At 39.6% G+C, this 21,530-nt stretch overlaps 1 protein-coding gene across 1 annotated transcript in view; it reads left to right on the forward strand.

Annotated features, from left to right (window-relative positions):
* The window catches only part of sle (slender lobes), a 105,976-nt gene extending 90,966 nt beyond the window's left edge, over positions 1–15,010 (forward strand). Inside the window, exons 6-7 of the mRNA XM_067760355.1 lie at positions 11,619–11,715; positions 14,252–15,010. Of these exons, the coding sequence (XP_067616456.1) occupies positions 11,619–11,715; positions 14,252–14,814 (660 nt within the window). The 3' untranslated portion in view covers positions 14,815–15,010. The remainder of the gene's footprint in view (positions 1–11,618; positions 11,716–14,251) is intronic.
* Positions 15,011–21,530: the final 6,520 nt, after the last annotated feature.

The following is a 21,530-nucleotide window of genomic DNA, read 5'->3' on the forward strand; positions in this document are numbered from 1 at the left end:
AGCGGCGGCATCACATTTCACGTGTGCGAAAATTTGACGACATCTGCTTCTCAAGTCTCTCAATAGCCGTGTTTTTTTTTACACGCGTATACGTTTCGTTTGCGCTTGAATCAGTTGCGATGAATTGTGGACACACATAGAATACATAGAATTAGTGTAGAGGGTGAAACAAAGGCACATATTTCAGTTACATCGGAGTATAATGCGTATTGAAATTTAGTAGGACAAAATTTATGCGCAGCAATTTCAGAGGTGTATTTAAAGTTTGTCGCTTAGCAGTCCATATAAAGTTTAAGCGTAAACGGATATATGCGTGTTGAAAAACACGGCTAATGATCCAGAGCATTCCCGTGAGAATTGAGCGTGAGACGGAGCTGTAAAACTCACTGGAAGACGGCATTTGTCAAGTAAAAAATTACCATTTTTTATACGTGGAGTCAAGTAACCACGATTGTAAGGAACAGGGTGAACTTTTAAAATTTCTTCATAGCACCAATCAATACCTTTTTTTAATGCGGATACCCTGTCCATGCTTATTTTACCTGAAAACTGTGTTTAATATGTCTATGACAGACCAAAATTTTAAATCCCATTTTAAATTAAGGCAAGATTTTAATTAAAGAGTATTTTAATCAGCGACTATGATTACGGGCCATATGATTTTACAAATTTTAAAATTAACTCTGGGTTAAAAAAATAGTATTATTATCAGACCTCGATGCACTGCGACCTTTATTTAGATCTATTGTGCTTGGTTTTGAAGATAATGTGCCGTTCTGCAAGTGGCCAGATAGGTTGATGAGTTCTTCGGACGAATTGTGCCCTGACTGAATATCTTTACAACAGTATATCACTCATTGATTAAATAAATAAGTTATAAAAAAAAAAGGGTGCTGCAATTTTTTATTTTATTTATTTTTGAAGTGTTTACGAAATATTCGAACCCGTGTGATACGCCCCATATACATACATATAATTTCAAATAATCGCTTTTTTGTTGAATAAATTTATTGGTGTTTCTAGAATATGGGATTTTCCATAGTTAAGCTAAAGACACACTGAGCTTGCACTACACTACGCGGCAAAATATTATTTGCATGTATTGTGTTGTTGTTGTAGCGATAAGGTTACTCCCCGAAGGCTTTGGGGAGCGTAATCCGTGTGATGGTCCATTGCTGGATACAGATCCGGTACGCTCCGGTAACACAGCACCATTTGCATGTATTCTTATGGAGCAATTCATACCTAGCGGTAGCAGCACTGGGCGTGAGCGGCAAAGAAAACTGTCAAAGTAGTGATTGGGTTATTATAACACTGCAAGATGTAAGAAATATAGTCAGGCAAATTACAAATAAAAAGTGTATTGGTAGTGCCCAGGTAAGGTCAATTTAATACCATACGCTGTAAACGTAAACTCAGTAAGAGCCATACCATATCTTAACCATATCTAAATTTGATCGATGCGGCGTTCAAAGAAAAAATCTTGACCCCTTTTTGATTTATAAGCATTTTAAAACGTTGCGGTCGCGACATCTCGGTTTACCGCCGGCGCATTGTTAGATATTTTAGTGTATTTTGGGTGATATTTCCACAACCGATTGCTTTATCAAATAAAATGCATCATATCTTGATAGTCTAAATAGCTCATTTCGTGTGATATCAATATTGGCGTAAAATATCTTGAAGTCATCTTGATCCAAACTATGGTGAACATCTCCAAAACGTTTCCAGCTTGGCTAAAAAAATGTCTGGATTAAAAATTGTAATGTAATTATTAAGGACAGGTATAAAAGTTAGAAAACGGTCTAACACTTCTTATTGAAATTTTAGCATTGTAATATTTAGATACTGTTTGACTTAACACATATGCAAAGAATCAAATTAGCGAAAATTCTAGTTCTCATGTTGTTAAACTTTTTCCCCTTTTCCTGTTACGGTCGCGACACCATTTCTTTTAAAGTTTAGATGTTGTCTTAAGATTTGTTTCGAATTAGGGAATAAGTATGTCAAACTCACGCAGCTTAATTTGATGTTTTTAAAAGAAGGGCAACTTCGTAAAAAATCTTTGCAACTACGATTATGATTTTAAAGATTTTTTAAATTATCCACGTCACAATATCCAAATGCAAAAAAAAAACTTTTAACTAATAATGGAGAAACGTTAGTTGAATCCATGAAAATGTTTTTGGATGGTGCAAAATGCAATTTTTTTATTAGCTCAGGGGGATCTGATTTGGTGGTAACTCCCATATATAAATCGAAATACGCTTACTAGGGTAAGCACCTTGCCGATGGTGTAAGCCCTCAGCCGAACTCCATAACGCCCGAATATGCGGCTGAGTCTCATGAGAGGGCGGCGGGATGTAGGTGGCTAAGAACTGCCGACTCCCCTAATCCAGGGTGTTATGCCTATTGGGTGATTTCCAGCCAGGAGATATATTCGGCTGTATTCCAACGGAGCCTTCCCTATACCGGGTTTTTGTTGTTGTAGCGAGAAGGTTGCTCCCCGAAGGCTTTGGGGAGTGTTATCGATGTAATGGTCCTTTGTCGGATGCAGATCCGGTACGCTCCGGTACCACAGCACCATTAAGGTGCTAGCCGGACCATCTCGGGAACGATTTATGTGGCCACATTAAACCTTCAGGCCATCCCCTCCCTCCCCACCCCAAGTTAAATGAGAGCTTGGGGTCGCCAGAGCCTCGTCTGTTAGTGAAACAGGATTCGCCGCGGATAGGTAAAGTTGACAATTGGATTTGGAGAAGCTATATATTGCGCTGGCAACCTGAAGGGTTGCACTACACAGCCCCTTCAATCTGGTATTTTAGTCGCCTCTTACGACAGGCATACCTACAGCGAGAATATTCTGACCCCCTAACCCGCTGGGGTCCCTATACCGGGTCGTCTCGGGAAGTAACGATGGCCTTCCCACAGTAAAGATCGCCGTTTTGGCGGACGGCGGTCTATATTATACCGCTGAGTATAATGGTAACTAGGAGATCTTATGGAAATTAGGGAATTTCGAGAGGGAGAAACGGGGTCACAATGAAGACAAAAGCGCAAAAAGCGATGCGTCAGACTCGGTGGGCGAAAGTAGTGGAGAGTCAACGAACTTCGTAATGGAACGGAAGGTGTGAACTTCCTCGTAGTACCGTGTTGCACTTAGAATGATCAAGCGTTAGGCAGAGGTAGTTCTCCCAACAGACCACGAGAATGAGCACTTGGAGTGTGCGTGTACTACAACCGGTACGAGGAAGAAGCTTCGAGCTGCAGAATGAAGAGGCAACGCTGGGCTGAAGGCGACGAGCCTGGCAGAGAGGGACGCAGCCCCATGGCTGCGAGACAGGCCAGCCGTATGAACAAGACAAAGGAGTCCAAAGGTGTAGGACAGATGGACCTCAATGACGATTTAGCAACTACCTAACTACAAGTCCGTGAGGGGGCATAAAAAGTGGCGATTAACCAATCACGGATTTGAAAGTAGCAGATAAGACTCCGGCTGTTGCCGAGAGTATGAGTGACGTGATAAAGCAGTCACTGATTGTGGCATTGGTTGATCCTAGCAATCGTTTCGGACAGATGGCTACTGAAAGTTCGAGATCTTTAGAAAGGGAGCTTATTAGCTTAATGCTCAAAATGAAACGGGAGGAAGCAAGCTGTACGCTTAATTGCAGGATAATTACTCTGCAGTGAGAGCTGTAGACGCGCCACAGGTCGGGTTATTATCATCTCGGCTTTGAACGTCTGGTCGTCAACCAGCTTCTCAGGCGGCTCGATTAGAGACCCCTCAAACTTACGGCGTACGCAGAAAACATTGCAGTTGTCATAAGTGAAAAGTGCCTTAACCATAAGCTTTTTGATTGATCGGGCGCGGAGAAGACGCATATGGTCTTGTTTACTAGGAGGTATAAGTTTCTAATTGGACTAGGCCTAAGCAAGGCGGAAGGGAGCCTGCCAGAGAAACCTGTACAAAATATTTAGGAATCATTCTAGGCAGTTAGTTGTCGTGGAAGCTCAAATTAGAGGAGAGAATGAACAGAACGTACCTCAAAAATTTAGTGGAGGTATGAAGGCAATCATTGCTTAGCATAACGGGAGTCCTGAAAACAACCCCGACGGCTGCACTGAATGCCATTCTGCACATTGCACCTGCGGACCTGGTGCCGAAGAACATAGCATTAGAAAACGCAACGAGACTCAATGCCTCGGGTCAGCTTGAGCGCAGACCATACGGCCGTTGTGATAAAACGTCACCAAAAATTGGGCGGACAGGCTACTTAGTTTCCCATGGATCTTTTAGAGACTTGATATATGCGATAAATGTGTATGCCGATGGTTCCAAACTAATAGAAGTAATGGAACGGAGTCTGGGAGAATACCCGATAATATTTCAAGTGGAGGTGTACGCCATAAATCAGTGTGCTGAGCTGAACCTTCAGCAACTATCGCCATAATCAGCGATAGTCAAGCCGCACTTATGGTAATATCGGCGTTCGAAATAAATTCAGCAAAAACTGGGATCGCTTGAAAAAGCTTAAGCAAGTACCGCTGGCCTGGGTTCCAGGCCAAAAGGGAGTGGAGGGTAATGATCAGGCGGACAGGCAGCGAATGCACTATCCATTGGGCCTGAGCCGCTTCTGCCAGGAGCCAAGGAGCACTACCAGCTAACATAGGAGAATCATATCGATCGAAGGTAATGAGCGGGTGGACAGCCTGGCGAGAGTGGCAGCAACTGCACGACCATTTATTGTTTGAAGAGAAAAGAGCATTACCAGCTAACGTAGGATAACCATATCATCCGATATCTCTCCTATCGCAAGTAGCACTCGAAGACATACTGCTCCCCTATAACATGGCACTACCACCGCACTAAACGCCATCAACACACAGATAAATTGCGGATTGAATCAATAACCTTATCCTAGAACAGTACTCACAGCGCTAGACTTATCAAAAGCTTTTGATGCAGTAAACCACGGCACGTTACTGCAAGACTTGGAAGGGTCCTCCCTTCCTCCTAGTCTCAAAAGGTGCACTGCAAATTATCTGTCTGGTCATTCGGTGCAATTCAGGAACGCAATATATAAACCCAGAAGAATTTATGAAGGGACTGCACAGAGTGCCCTATCCCCGCTTTTATTTAAATTCTACGTATCGAATCTCTCACATGTCGATCGTGGATTTCCACCACGTCGATGGCATATTGGGTGTCACGTTCAATCAGGATCTACATTTTCGAGAGCATGTAGCCGCAATTGTACCTAAAATCCACAGCCGTAATAAATGCCTCAAATCTCTTGCTGGCAGCACTTGGGGGAAAAGATAAAGAGTCGCTCACTCAAGCAATTGCCCGGCCGCCTGCATGCTACGCGTCCCCGATATGGTTGCCGAGCGTAAAAGTTACTCGCTTGAAGAAATTACAGGCATATTAGAACAGCGCTTCAGAACTGCTATGAGTTGTCTTATGTCAGAACATCATTTACACAGTGAGGCGAGAGTACTCCCCATAGGAGAGAAATGAAGCGTTGAGCAAACAGTTTCTACTGAATACCCAGAAACCTGTGCATCCCAACAGACTTCTGGTTGAAGAGGGTCCCGCACCCCATGGACTTAGGAAGTTATATCCGCAAGCATTATGGGGGAATAAGCACCTCAGAACTCAGCCGCATGACGAAAAGGTGATGTTCGTCCTTAAAGTCAAATACCCCAAACACGCAGTAGAGGAAAGCAACCTCCTCAGAGAGACGGGCGTCACTTTAGCTCAACTTCCATCTGGATACTATAACAAGTTAAACTTTTACCTATCCAGAATCAATCTCGACGCACATAATGTATATCCTACTTGTAACGTGTTCCACATGACACCAGCCATCTTTTCAATTGCAATATTGCACCTGTAACACCCCTTTCTCTCTGGTCCACCCCTGTTGCAACTGCAAATTTCCTTGGACTCCTGTTAGAGGATATTGATGACAATTTATGAGTAAGTCGTCGCACCTATTGGACGGGGCGAAACACTACAACAACAACACACACACTCTCAAGCCAAGGGAAATTCTACAACAACATACATCCTAACGGACAAATCAGACAACCTCACCTAACCAAATGCTCAAAGGTGGTCAAACCCCTTAAGAGCCGTCTGCAGAACTTTTTAACTCGGAGTTATTTTTAAAATTTGTCAAAATTGTACGAGTTTTAACCTTCTGAGGTAAAACGACAACTTGCCGTTATGCAAATGGGCCTAAAATAAACTTCCCTGGAGAGTTAAAGTTAATGCAATGAAAATCCTTATATATTTCTTTATAGACCACGCTCACAATATTTGTAACCTACTAAGTTTTAAGCAAAGTTACCTTAAACATGTACGTTTCGGGGCATCCGAATAGGCCGCCATAAAGTAAATCTGTATTTCAGTGAAATATTCTCAAAAAAAAAAACTCAAAACCATTCTGAAGTAGTCTTCAAATGATCCAAAAGTAGTCCCGATTTTATCCAGAAATCGTCCTGAGTGATCCCTAAAACAATTTTTATCAATACGAAATAGTCTGAAACAATTCCGAGTTGGTAGCAACGCAACTAAACATTTTCCTCAAATACGACGTAAATATTTGTAACTATTTCTGAAAAATTCTCACTTTTATTTGGCATTCGATTCCATCACAAGTTTTTGAGCTAAATTTGGGTTTATAACAAGGGTTGGATGTTCACGTATGTAGGTCAGGATTCCGTTTCAGAATTTTTAAAGAGTGAACAGTTTGTGGAGAGGAATTCAGTTCCCAAGCCGTCGTGTGGTGGTAGCGGGCTCAGCCTACCACCCGAAAATCATGGGCTCAAGCCCGACAAAGCAGCATCAAAAATTCAGAAACAAGTGATTTGGCAAGCACTTCGAGTGTATTTCTGCCATGAAAATGTTCTCAGTGAAAACTCATCTGCCTTGCAGATGACGGTCAGAGTAGGCGTAAAATTATAGGTTCCGTCCCGCCGTTTTGTATGAAAAATAAAAAGGAGCACAACGCAAATTTTAAGAGAAGCTCGGCCTAAATCTCTTCAGTGGTATATCGCGCCTTTTATTTAATTTTCCCTATATTTAGGAATCAATTACAATAGAAATACGTTTGATTGCTTAAAAAAACAATATAAAGTTTCCCTTCTAAATAAAACTGAAAATTTGGAATTGAAGATTTATAATAAATACCTATTGTTACGAATTTTGGACAATTCCTCTTATTTGCAACCTTCTACTAACGTTCGATTCACTAAACTGTTGAATAAATAACTCCACTATTCAATAATGCAAAATGGCCGTTATTAAAGTACTTCACAATAACACTTATATCAGGTGTATGCATATGAAACCGGTATTTTTTATTAAAAAAAAAAAAAAACACATTTATTTCAAGAGAATGGTAACGAATATTTTATTCAAAGTAAGCGCCGTCGCTAGCTACACATTTTGACCAGCTCTCAGGCAATTCATGGATACCTCGCCGAAAAAAGTCTTCGTGTTTTGAAGCTAACGAGTCATCGAGTCATTTTCCGACATTTTCGTAAGAAGTGAAGCGCTCTTTGCTAAGTGCGTGCCACATCGATGCAAATAAGTGAAAGTCAGATGGAGCCAAGTCTGGAGAGTAAGCGGGGTGGGGTAGCGGTTGCCAGCTGTACAACTCAACCAATTCCCGAGTCGGTTTTGTTCGGTGTGATAGTGCATTGTCATCGAGAAAAATCGCTTTGTCATGCCTAATTTCATATTCTGGGCGTTTTTGGCGCAGAGCATGGTTCAAATTGGCCAATTGTTGTTGGTAGCGTTGACCATTAACAGTTTCGCCTGGTTTTAGAAGCTCATACCAGGTTACACCACGCTGATCCCAGAAACACAGAGAATTTTCTTTTTTCCGAAGTGATTTGGTCTTGGGGACGATTGTGCTGGTTGGCCAGGGTCCGCATACGATCTCTTGCGTTTGGGATTCACGAAATAAATCCACTTTTCATCGCCAGTAACGATCCGATGCAAAAACGACTTTCTTTTTTGTCTGGCGAGCAGCATTTCACATATTTTCCGGTTTTCCTGCTGTCTGTCGTTCAGCTCATGTGGCACCCACCTTCCGGTTTTCATGATCTTTCCCATGGATTTCAAACGTCTGGAAATGGGTGTCTGGGACACATTTAGTTGTTCTGCGAGCTGTTTTTGCGTCTGACTATCGTCTTCATCCAGCAAAGCCTGCAATTCGACGTCCTCGAACAATTTCTTTGGTTTGCCACGGTCAGCGTTTCTCATATCAAAATTACTTTAAAACTTGTGTACTGCGTACGACCAAGAGCGTGCTCTCCGTAAGCTTCGACAAGCATTCGATGAGATTCTATCGCCGATTTATCCAAATGGAAGCAGAAAATTAAACAATTGTGCCTACTGACCGCTAGATGCCAATACCGGTTTCATATGCATACACCTGATACTTCGCAACTGATAGCTTACTTAATACAAACTGATTGCTGATTGCTCAGATTGCGCTCTTTTATACTCTTCGATTTCCTCGATCCATACTTCTAGGCGTTACCAGAATTTACTTAATTACTGCTATAAAATTATAACTACAGATGTACATGTATAGTTTCCTGTATATGTGAGTGACACTTCCACAGATAATTGCCAACTTTTGGGAGCATCTCAAATAAGATATATGCATGTGTTTTGTGCGTTTCTTCTCCGCCGCATGTACGCACATATGTGTAGACATAATGATTGATTCGTTTATGTAGATACAAGTGACGGACCTGCTTTATTGTTGTTGTGGCTTCATTTACTTAGCATCAGACTAGTGATGTGAGTATCACTTAGTGTCACTAATATTCATCACACTGCCCTCCGCCTAAGTCTGATCGCCTCTATCAGACAAATCTCTCGATCTAACCGCTGTTAGCCTCTCCAAATGAACTACCCTTCTATTTTGTGGTTTCCCATTGTTTGTATGCGATAGATGACATCACCGATCCTCTTCACAACTCTGCACGGGCCTTCCCAACTGCACCAAAATTTGGACGGAACACCTTTCCGCCGGTGAGGGTTCTATAGCAGTACCAAATCTCCCTCCCGGAAACCTTCCGAATTATTTTTCTTGTCGTACCTGTGTTTCATCTTACTACTCATTACCCTGGGCCGTTTCCTCACACTCTGTTGTTTGGCCAATGAACGACTTCGTAGAGCTTGCGCTTGCCGGATTTGCTTTGCATCATCAGTATCGTCCTGACGTTTCACAACAGTAGTACGCGCTGGCTTGAAACCACCCTTGCAGTCTTTCTGGAAAATTCTTTCAGTCGTTTTAGTGCGTCCGTTGGGGTTTGTCAATGCCAGTGTTTTTCTCGCAGGTACCTTCGGTTTTGATTTGTTTGGCCCATTCGTTCCATCAACCCTTGCCCGATCTGCTGCCTTTGACTTTTGTGGTTTTTGTCGAATCTCTTTCACCAGCACTCGATTACTGCTGAACCCTTTTTCCAACCTGGAGTTAAGTGGCACATCCTGGTTCTCATAACGCACCACCCTTCTTTGCATTTCGATCTTGATGTCATGGTCAACCAAGAAGTCCACTCCCAATATGACTTCATCAACGATCTCCGCCACAACGAATTTGTGTAGAACCATGACCTTCCCAATTAAGACTTCATAGATAACTTCTCCCCGGACTTGGTTATACTCGCCAGTAATCGTACGCAATCTTGCTCCAGGTAATGGCTTTACTCTCCTTTGGACCAAATCAGATCGGATTAAAGAATGAGATGCGCCCGTATCTACAGTCAGTACATGCTCCTTGTCATCCACATTTCCTTTGACGGTAAGACTGCTCGATTTCCTTCCAGTTTGCGAGATAGGTATCACACGACATTCAATAGCTGGGGCAAGTTATCGATCTTTAACGTCTCTCAACAGCGGCCATCAATGCTTCATAGTTGTTCCGCTCTCCTTCGGGAATCGTCTGTAGGATTTCGGCTGCTGGCCCCTTCAATGCTACGAAGAGAGCTGCAACTTTATCATCAGCATTCCAGTTGTTCACTGCTGCGGTCTTCTCAAACTGTAGCTTAAAGGCCTGGAAATGAACAGAACCGTCAACGGATGGTGTTTTTACCTTTGGATTGCTTGCTGAAACAGCTGGGCGATTTAGTTGCAACTGCTCCATACGACCTTTTAGATCGTCGACTTCTGCCTGAGATTGAGCGATTTTTGCATCCTGCTCTTCCAGTTTTGATGATACCCTTGCTTCCTGTTCTGACAGCTGAGAAGATATGCGAGCCTCTTGTGCTTTCAACTGCTCGGCCATATATGTCTTCTGTTCTTCTAGCTGTGTTTCCATCTTGGATGTGATCTGTGTCGACAGTTCTGAAATACGCGTTTCTTGTGCTTCCATCTTGGATGTTATACGGTTCTCCTGGGATTCTAGTTGGGATGCTATACTTGTCTTCTGTTCTGCCAGTTGATATGACATTGTGAGGACATTTCTGAAATGCGTGCCTCCTGTATTTCCAGTTGCGATGCCATAGATGTCTTCTGTTCTTCCAGTTGAGATGACATTTGCGACGGCATTGATGTTACTGTCGCTGTTTGTGCAGATATTGGAGCCAATATCATGTTCAAGTCTGTGCTGGTAACTGTCTGCGATGTTTCGTTTTTCTCTTCAATTTTTGTTGTTGATTCTTCCACATCAGGATAAAAGACATACTCGTCCACATTAATTCCTTCCAACTCCAATCCACGGTTCTCCAACTCCTTTTTCAGTTGCTGGATCCTTAATTCACTTAACTTTGCTATGTCCAAGTTGTATTCGAAATCTCCAGATTTTATTCAACAATCCCACTTCTGACACCAATTGTTACGAATTTTGGGCAATTCCTCATATTCTTTCCTTCTTCTTTCTATTCCTTCTACTAACGTTCGAATCACTAAACTGTTGAATAAATAACTCCACTATTCAATAATACAAAATACCCTTTATTAAAGTACTTCAAAATAACACTTATACTTCGCAACTGATAGCTTGCTTAAATCAACCTGATTGCTGATTGCTCAGATTGCGCTATTTTATATTCTTCGATTTCCTCGTTCCATACTTCTAGGCCTTTCCAGAATTTACTTAGTTACTGCTATAAAATTATAACTACAGATGCACGTGTATAGCTTCTCATATGCGCGTGTATATGTGAGTGACACTTCCACAGATAATTGCCTACTTTTGGGAGCATCTCAGATAAGATATATGCATGTGTTTGTGCGTCTCTTCTCCGCTGCGTGTACGTACATATGTGTAGACATAATGATTGATTCGTTTATGTAGATACAAGTGACTGCCTGCTTTATTGTTGTTATAGCTTCATTTACTTAGCATCAGACTAGTGATGTGAGTATCACTTAATCTCACTAATATTCGTCACACTATTTCGTTTTGTTGATTTTCCGACATCAGTGTCGATTTTCTTCTGAAGAGAAAACTGATGATGGCACAATGCCGAAACCGGTTTGTCTCGAAAACAAATTTGACAAGGGATGACGGAAAATCGTTCCAATATACATCACATCATAAATACGTTTTCTTAAATATATAAACTAAATTTATATGTTTTCTCTTTCTCAGATAAGTGGAGAGCATTTCGGTGATAGGCGTCTTCCTACGGAAATATTGAATGCAGTCTCCGATCAAGGTTCAAAGACCAAACTTGCAAAAAAGAAATGTAAGATACATCACAATTTTTATTTTAAACAGAAAATCCAAATCTTTTATATTTGGGGAAAACGCAAGCGAAGTTTTCTTTTTCATACAGTTTCATTATAAAACTCAGATTTAATGACAGTTACATATGTCTCTTTAACGAAGAGTGGCAATTTTGTCAATTAAACTCTTTTCGATATTTTAAGAAAAAACATGTGAATTTTTTCACACATCAATCAAAACTGTTATCGAAAAAATTCGATAAAACTGTACGAAAACTTCGAACAATTTATTTGAGTATGCAATTTTTCGGCTCAATCAGTTTGTGTATGACAAAGAACAAGTTATAGGTCTCTAAAAATTCGTATTGATTTTTGACAATTTTTTCATATGGAAGAAAATCTGAAACGCTTTGAAAAGAAATTGTCAACAATTTTGAGAAACAGTAACTTAAACTTAAGTTCAGAGAAAATTTCTGGACTTTTCAAATTTTTCCGAAAACGTTTTCGATATTTATTCGCATATACTTCATTACAAAATTCATATCGTTAACTTAATGTGAAAATGTGCTAAGTCACTTCTTACGAATTTTACAGGTCACGAAAAAAATGAATAACTTTTGAAATAACATTCTTTTTTTCAAAACTGTCAATGAGGATACCTTAATTGCAATGTTTTTGAGTGTAGAAGCTTTGAAAAAGATAAATAAAAATCATGTATGCCAACCCAGCAGCTATTTTATGGCTTCCACACAATTTCCGCACTCAAAACAAATTTTTTCTCCTGACTTAGCACTTTTTACTCAATATGTTTCCCCATCACTTCTCCCCTTTAATGATCGAAATATAACACTAAAACTATATATTTCACAAAAAATACTATTTATTTGTCAAACTATTTCTAACAGTTCTGATCTGGACTCTTTTGCCGGAAGGTGCGCAGACAATAATTTACTTTTAAATTCAAACAAATGCTGTGTTGTGTCTTATTCCATAAAGAAAACTGCCACATACTTTATCTACAAACAAATGCTAAATCTCTTAATCGTTGCAAAGAGAGTAAAGACTTGGTGTAATTTTTGACTCCAAACTCTCTTTTTCTAGTCACATTGACTTCATTGTTTCAAAACTTTTTGCAATAGTTGGGTTCAGTAGACGTAACACCAGTGATTTTAAGTACCCTATGACGCAATGCACTTTATATATCCTTGGTCAGAAGTGGTATTGAATATTGCTCAATAATATGGAATCCTTTCTATGAATCTAACTCCTATAAAATTAAGAAAGTACCACAAATTTTTACAAAATTGCTTTACGTATGCTTCACTGGCCAGACGGCCTCCCATCATATACCAGCAGGCACAAATTGCTTGTTCTGCATGACAGAAGAACTTTTATCTCACTCATGCTTGCCTATAATGTAATAAACTTTAACACGAATTGCTCTGATTTATCTAATTTGTTCCTTCCATATTTTCCAATGCGTGATCTTCGGCATAATAGATTATTTATCTAAATAACTAATAAAACGAATTATGCTATGAATGGACCTATAACTAGGACTATACATCTAGCAAATCAATTCAGTAGTATCCTTAATTTTAATAACAGCTTATATTAGTTTAAGCTTGAATTGTTTTCTATTTTTAACTAGTGTGTAACCGCATGTAGTTATCGAGATATAAGAATTGAAGTAGCTTATGGTCAGCGCAAAGCATTTATCAAACACCAAAGGTATGTCTCAATTGGGTGAATCCAATTTCAAGGAGTTGTGTAGGCAACCCTCTCAAGGGGTTCCCAGCGCAATATATAGCTTCTCCAATCCAATTGCCAACCTCACCTACCCGTGGCGAACTCTGTTTCATTGACAGCCGAGGCTCCGGCGACCCCAAGTTCCTCATGGAACTAGGGGGTGGGGAGGACGGGATGGCCTAGAAGGTTTAATGTGGTCATGTAAATCGTTCCCGAGATGGTCAGACTAGTACCTTAATAGTACTTTGTTACAGGAACGTATCGGATCTATATGCGGCAAAGGACCATCAACATCGGCCCAAAGCCTTCGGGGAGTGTCTTTATCGTTAATACAACAACAACAAAGCATGTACTTGTAGACTGAATGAATTAAATAAGTAAATAAAATGCGCGCACAAAGAAATGGCTAGTTATTCAGATTGATATTATTGACTGGTTAACTTAGCACATTTTTTTTTGCCAGCTGACAACTTAGCACATTTACACATCATTGCAAACAGCACGTAAAAATTAAAAATTTAAATATTTTTTCTTGTGATCGATGTGTTTTGAATTCAGTTTTAAAACTGCATTAAAAACCAATTTTCCAAAAAAGTGACTAGCACAATTTCACATTAAGCTAACGATATATGTATTTTTTTTAAATGTCGAAAAAAAAGAATTTAACGAAGGCAATTTAAAAAAAAAATTTGCACAACTATCTCGAAGTGTGAAAACTTTGATTTGCATCTGTTTACAATAAAATCTGCTTATCTCGGTTAAAGTTATCAAAATATTCGTACGTAAAAATACATCTTTTCTTTAAAGGTAAAAACAAGTCTCCAGTGTTCCAACGTTTAAATTGTGCAAGTGGTGAAGTCATAGAGGAGGTGCTAGCACCAAAGAAAAAGAAACGTGACATATTTAACAAAATTGAATTGCCTACTGGTGTTGTATTGGAAGAACCAGTCACACCAACAAAAAAACCAAGTGCAAGTGGATTTCATGAGAGCTCAATTACACCACGCAACCTTGGTTTTAAAGTACGCCATATACTTTTTGCTGGTCAGGATAAAGTTCCAGAATTGCGACGTGCTTCTCATAATGTTGTACAAAAACGTAAACGCAAAATCGTGGATCCCGAACATATCTTACCTAAACCACAATGGTCACAATCGGGGGTATTTATAGAGGAAATATTACCTAGCTCCAACGATAAAAAGCGATTAAAGTTACATTCAAGTGCCTGTAGATCAGTTGATAACAGCTCTACCTTAAATGCATTGAACTTCAAAAATTCCACTATGTTGCGCAAAAACGTACTAAGAGAGTCATCGCATGAATTGTTGCAACGCAAAGAACGCCAATGTATTAAGCGTAATCATTTTTAGTTATGAAAAATAAAAATGTTTTTCGTATATGAAATATCACTCCATTTATATATTTTGAAATTTCCGTTATTTTATTATAAACTATGAATGCATCCTTGCATACACATAACCATATACACAAGTCTGTCCTAATTGTTTATTTCGCTTTCTTAAGCTGTTATAATTAATAAATTCATTACATGTTTATGTTTCAAAATTGTCTAACATGTGTTTAATTTTAAACTAACACTGCAAATAATTACAAAAAATAAGTAGGCGAAGGAAATCATGGTATTAATTAATTCCCACAAATAAAAAGTACCATCAACCGCCTAGACGATTCCGGCTATTGCGTAACATGTCACGTCAGCTATCACTGTTTTGCGAAAATTGATGCCAATAAGCTCGATCAAAATCTTCCCCCACCTGTCTTTCCCAAGTACGTGGAACTCTCTCCATTCCTCTGGTTCCAAATGAGGTTGTCGATGGAAGGGTCCTATAAGTTTCAAAAGGTGGACTGCAAATTATCTGTCTGGTCGGCAATCATCGGTGCAATTCAGGAAATAACATCTAAGCCCACAAGAAATAAACAAGAGGTACCAGTGGGTGGTGTTCTATCTTCGCTTTTGTTTAACTTCTACATATGGAACCTCCCTTCGCCACCAGAAGGAGTCACACGATAATGGCCGCTGGTCCCGGCGCACGCATTTATGAGCTATGTAATAAAATAAACAGCTTTCCCCTTGATCTCTCCAGTTTTTTCGCCTCGCGAAATTTGTCACCGACCAAATCATCGGTGGCCTTATTTACAACATGGACATGGCAAATGTCGACCATATTGGACAGCGACGTCGATGGCATTCCGCTACCGACCGTGTTACATTCAAAAACACTGGATGTGACGTTCGATCAGGATCTACATTTTGGCGAGCATGCAACAGAAATTGTAGCTAAAACCCAGATCCTTAATAAAATTCTTAAATCTCTTTCCGGCAGCACTTGGGGGAAAAGATAAAGATACGCTCATCACCACTTACAAAACAATTGGCTTGCATGCTACGCGACCCCGATATGATGCCAAGCTTAAAGACTACTCACTGGAAGAAGCTACCGACCTGCCAAAACACTGCTCTCAGAATCGCTACGGGTTGTCTTATGTCCCCAGAACACAACCTACACAATAAGGCGATAGTACTCCCCATCAGGGAGAGATGTGAAATGCTGAACAAACAGTTTCTGTTAAATATCCAGAAACCTGAGCATCCTAACAGACATCTGATTGAAGAGATGTTGTTGTTGTTGTAGCGATTAGGTTACTCCCCGAAGGCTTTGGGGAGTGTTATCGATGTGATGGTCCTTTGTCGGATACAGATCCGATACGCTCCGGTAACACAGCACCATTAAGGTGCTGGCCCGACCATCTCGGGAACGATTTATATGGCCACATTAAACCTTCAGGCCATCCCTCCCTCCCCACCCCCAAGTTCCATGAGGAGCTTGGGGTCGCCAGAGCCTCGTCTGTTAGTGAGACGCGATTCGCCGCTCGAAGGTGAGGTTGACAATTGGGTTGGAGAAGCTATATATTGCGCTACACAACCCCTTGAATCCCTGATTGAAGAGATTACACCCCCCAGTGGTTTAAGAGGTGTTCTCCGCAACTATTATGAGGAAATAGGGCACCTGGGAACACAGCTGTATGAAGAAAAAACATAAGCAGATCCTCAGTGATATTCACAAAAAGGCGTCGGACCCCTATGCCAGAAATTTCCCGGCGAACCCCGTTCTTAATAATAAATATCCTGAGCTCGCAGAAGAGGAAAACACTCTCTCTAGGGTGACGGGCGTCACTTTAGCTCAACTTCGATCCAGATCTGTAGCAGGTTAAATTTTTACATATCCAGAGTCAAGCCCCGACATACATAATGCATGTTCTGCTTGCAATGTGTCCCACATGACACCAACCATCTCTTTAAATGCAGTTTGTAGCCAACGTCTCTAACATGACCAGCGAAGCCGTTGGCAAGACATTACTATTGCAGGGCAACTCCTTTTCGTGCTTCTACTTTTTCTTGCAGCGATAAGAAGGCTCTCCCAATGTTTTTGGTGAGTTTTATCGATGCTGATTTTCCTTTGAGCATATTTATTTGGTACGTTCCGGAGGTAAGGTCCAAGCCCGAATATCTGTGGAACGATTTTTTACGAACACATTGAACCTCCTAGGTCATCCAACCCTACCTTCCAGGAGAAAATTGCAGCATTCGCCACGGGTTGCTGTAGCAGTTATAAATTGAACCGCCAACTTCTTGGTGGTGGTACAAAACCTCTTAAATTTAAAAGCGAACACTGTAATTTTATTTTGTTATATTGAAATATCACCTTTATTGATTGTAGGCGGAACTTCTATATGGAAAATTTAAGCATAAGCAGGGTTTTGTCTGGTCACCTTGAATTTGTTTGAAGTTGAGTTCTTGGACGGTGTCCCAAATGAAAAAATTTATTTTTGAAGTTTTCGTTCATCCATCCGTCATATGTCAGTCTATCCCCCTTAAACTCATCGGCAGAATGCAATAACTTTCGTTTGAATAAAGGTACCGTAATTAAATTTGGCATACCACTTCTTTCGACCACGACTTATTTACTTACTTAATTGGCGCTTAACCATTTAAACAGTTCTGGCCGTCCAACAAGGCGCGCAAGTCGGTTCTTCGCCAATTTGTCACACCAAGGGAGTCTAAATTGTTTCCATCTGGTCCTTCTAGCAGAGTGGGGCCGCCCTCTTCATCTGCTTCCATAGCCGAGTTCCGGTAAAAATATTTTCTTAGCCGGAGCGTCACCTTTCGTTCGCATAAAATGGCCTAGCCAGCGTAACCCACTAAATATGGACGTAATTGGAATATAACCACGCCTCTTTATATATCAAATATTTCCTATAAAAACAATTTTACGATCAGCCCAATTTTAAATAGGAATTTTGTTCTCTCGGTTTTTTTATTCCTGCGGAAAAATTCCTCCAATTCTTTGCTCCTAGGGAGAACAATAATTGGGGAATAGGAATTTCGAATTTTCGAAGTCAGCTCTTTTGTCAATTGAAATTTCGTTGCACATTTCTTATTGTCTTCAAATAAATTGAAAAGTTTAATTATTGTTGCAAATTTGTTTGAAATTAAGAAATAAAATATAAACAATGCACAGTATTGCATTTCATGTGGTATTCACTGAAATGAGTAATGAATTGGTGCCACAGCAACATCAACAGAGGAGCACAAGAAGAAAAGGAGCAATATCCCACCCTTGCAGAAGAAGAAAGAACACTACCAAGGGAGACACGAGACACCCTGGCCCAACTTCGTTCTGGATACTGTAACAGGTTAAACTCTTACCTATCCAGAATCAACCCCGACATACGTAATGTATGTCCTGCATGTGATGTGTCCGCACATGACACCAACCATCTTGTCAATTGTAATGTGGAACCTACGCCTGTAATCCTATCTCATTATGGTCCGCCCCTGTTGAAACAGGGGAACTTGACAATTTTTGAGTGGTCATGCCAATTGCATGGGACGAAGCACTGTTAATACAACAACAACAAGAAGACGGCGGAATAACACAAATCCGCCGGAGTTGCCTGCTTCCATTCAGCAAAGCAATTTTCTGGCGGCCAAGTCGAGTTGAGTTCGCCTTTCGACATATCGCAACCCCGCTTCAGAAGTGACACAACTCAAAAAAATCAATTTTTGGTATTAAGGCATTTTTGAATGACATAAGTTTAGCCCCCTACGCTAGAAAACCGACACAACCTAAATCTTCAAAGCTTTCCGCTAGATGGCCCCAAGTGACACTTTTGATCTTTGGTATTTGGCTCTAGCAAAACGTCCTGAAACGACACATTTATTATTGTGCCATTTTCGGTAGTTTTTGAAATGTAGTTTACACATTTTCGTCAGTACTGAAACCGTATTAGGAAGGAGGGCGACAAAAAATATAAGAGAAAATACAGGAAAAGTACAGAGAAAATTAAGTAGTGACATATAGGTATTAAAAGAGTCGTAGAATCAGTGGCGCAACGATAGGGTGGCAGGGCTGGCAAAATGCCAAGGGCCCCCGACCCAAGAGGCCGCGAGCTCAAAAATATTTTTTACTTTGTACCTGAGTATTTTATTTTATTTGAAAAGTTTATTTTCTAAGTTCTGCTTAAAATTCAAAGTGAGACAACTAAAGACCATAATACAATTTTGAATTAATCGTTAAGCATTTCAACCAAACTAAACAAAAAGAAGTTGATTAATTTTTAGAGATATACAAGTTACACGTGAGAGAGGTTATAGATATGCAAAAATTTTTTGAAACAAATCAAAAAATTAAAAATTTTTTAGGGCATAGTATCAAAAGATGGAATATTTTATCAAGTTTTATATCTAATAAAGAAAGTGAGTCTTTAACTTCAATAACAATAAAAATATTAAACCCTACTAAGGAAAACATACTGTTAAATTGAAAATCGGATGAAATAAGAAAAGAAGATCCAAAACTACAATTTTGCTATGTTATTGGTTTTCCATTGCAAGATGCAGCCTCTAAAGCACTTCAGTCTAAAGCCACCGATCTTTCAAATGCCTTAACGTTTGAAAATTTGTCTAGAAGAAGTGGAAAGGTATCGATATAAATTTGAAATGGAAGCGAATAGTGTAGCAGAAAAATGGTCGTTCACCCCTGAATTTTCTAAAACTCACCAGAGGATGGTAAAACGCCATTTTGATGAGCTTTGCGAAGATGAGCGTCTCCAAGATCGGGAAAGTTTGTTCAAAGTGAACATATTTTATCGAATATTGGACATCATTATAAATCAACTGAAATCTCGTTTCATTCCAATGAATGAAATTGTTTAAAATACAAGTTTTTTGTAGCCTTCCACTTTAAAAGTTTTAAATGACACTGTTCTATTAAAAAAAAACTCTAGAATTTGTTGAGATATATAAAAAAAAAACATATCTGAATCATTTGCCAGAGAAATTCTCAGTTTTGGATCCACTTTCAGAAACGAAATAGAAAAATCGTCGCGTAAAGAAACCTCGCTAATTTATTAATAATAAAAAATCATGTCTTGCAGCTTTCCTGAAGTATGCACTAGATTACTGTTATATCTTTCAATTCCTGTGACTACAGCTAGTGCTGAACGATCATTTTTATACTCAGCGTGCTTTGCACACAGAGTATATTAACTTTGGATAACGGTTGGTTGTAAAGGTATTGTAACGAATTTACTGCAATTCCTCTTATTTCCAATCTTCTACCAACGTTCGAATCACTAAACTGTTGAATAAAAAACTCCACTATTCAACAAAGCAAAATGGCCTTTATTAGACTACTTTCAAAATAAAACTACTATTGCTCGCCAGATAGCGTCTTAAATGAAACTGATTGTCGTGCCTCTACTGTTGCCGCCTTTTATACTGTCTGGTTTCCTCGTTGCATAGTTCTAGGCTTTTCCAGAATTTACTTAGTTACTGCTATATAACTATAACTACAGATGCACGTGTATAGGCTCTCATATGCGCGTGTATTTGTCAGCGACACTTCCTTATAATTGCATACTTTTGGGAGCATCTCAGATAAGATATCTGCATGTGTTTGTGCGTCTCTTCTCCGCTGCGTGTACGTACATCTGTGTAGACATAATGATTGATATGTTGATGTGCATACAAGTCACTGCTTAGCATCGCTTAGAGGTGACAGTCCCCTTAGTGTTGCTAATATTCGTAACAGTATAAAGGAATCGAGATAGATATAGACTTCCATATATAAAAATCATCAGTATCGAAAAAAAATTTGATTGAGCCATGTCCGTCCGTCCGTCTGTCCGTTAACACGATAACTTGAGTAAATATTGAGATATCTTCACCAAATTTGGTACACGAGCTTATCTGGACCCAGAATAGATTGGTATTGAAAATGAGCGAAATCGGATGATAACCACGCCCACTTTTTATATATATAACATTCTTGAAAACAAATCCAAAATCGTGAAACCTATCGTAACAAAATTCGGCAGAGAGGTTGCCTTTACTATAAGGAATGCTTTGAAGAAAAATTAAAGGAATCTGTTTAGGACCACGCCCACTTTTATATAAAAGATTTTTAAAAGGATCATGGACGAATAAAATAAAAAAAAAATAATTGTAAGGCGCGATAACCTCCGAAGAGATCTAAGGCCGAGCTTCTCTTCCAATTTGCGTCGTGCTCCTCTTGCTTTTCCCTACAAATTGGCCGAATAAAATAAGCTATATATATAAAAAGGGAATGGTATTTCATTTCCCAAGTGGATTTATAACAATAAATAGAAAAAACTTCAAATTTAAACAAACGGGCGTGGCCCCTCTTATGACTAAGCAATTTTCTGTGTTTCGGGAGCCATAACTCGAAGAAAAATTAACGGATCGCAATAAAATTGGGTAAACAAATTTTCCCTATAGCAGAAAATATTTCTAGAAAAAATGGACGAGATCGGTTAAAGACCACGCCTACTTTTATATAAAAGTTTTTTAAAAGGGTCGTAGACGAAAATAATAAGGTATATCTTAGCGAAAAAGAGCTTTGTATCAATAGAATTTTACTTTCTAAGTTGAATTAAAACATTAAATTGGAAAACAGTAAAATTTAAAAAAATGGGCGTGGCACCGCCCCTTTTATGTCTAAACAATTTTCAATGTTTCGGGAGCCATAACTCGAAGAAAAAT

The sequence above is a fragment of the Eurosta solidaginis genome, chromosome 1, assembly GCF_040869045.1.
Source record: "Eurosta solidaginis isolate ZX-2024a chromosome 1, ASM4086904v1, whole genome shotgun sequence".
Classification (NCBI taxonomy): domain Eukaryota; kingdom Metazoa; phylum Arthropoda; class Insecta; order Diptera; family Tephritidae; genus Eurosta; species Eurosta solidaginis.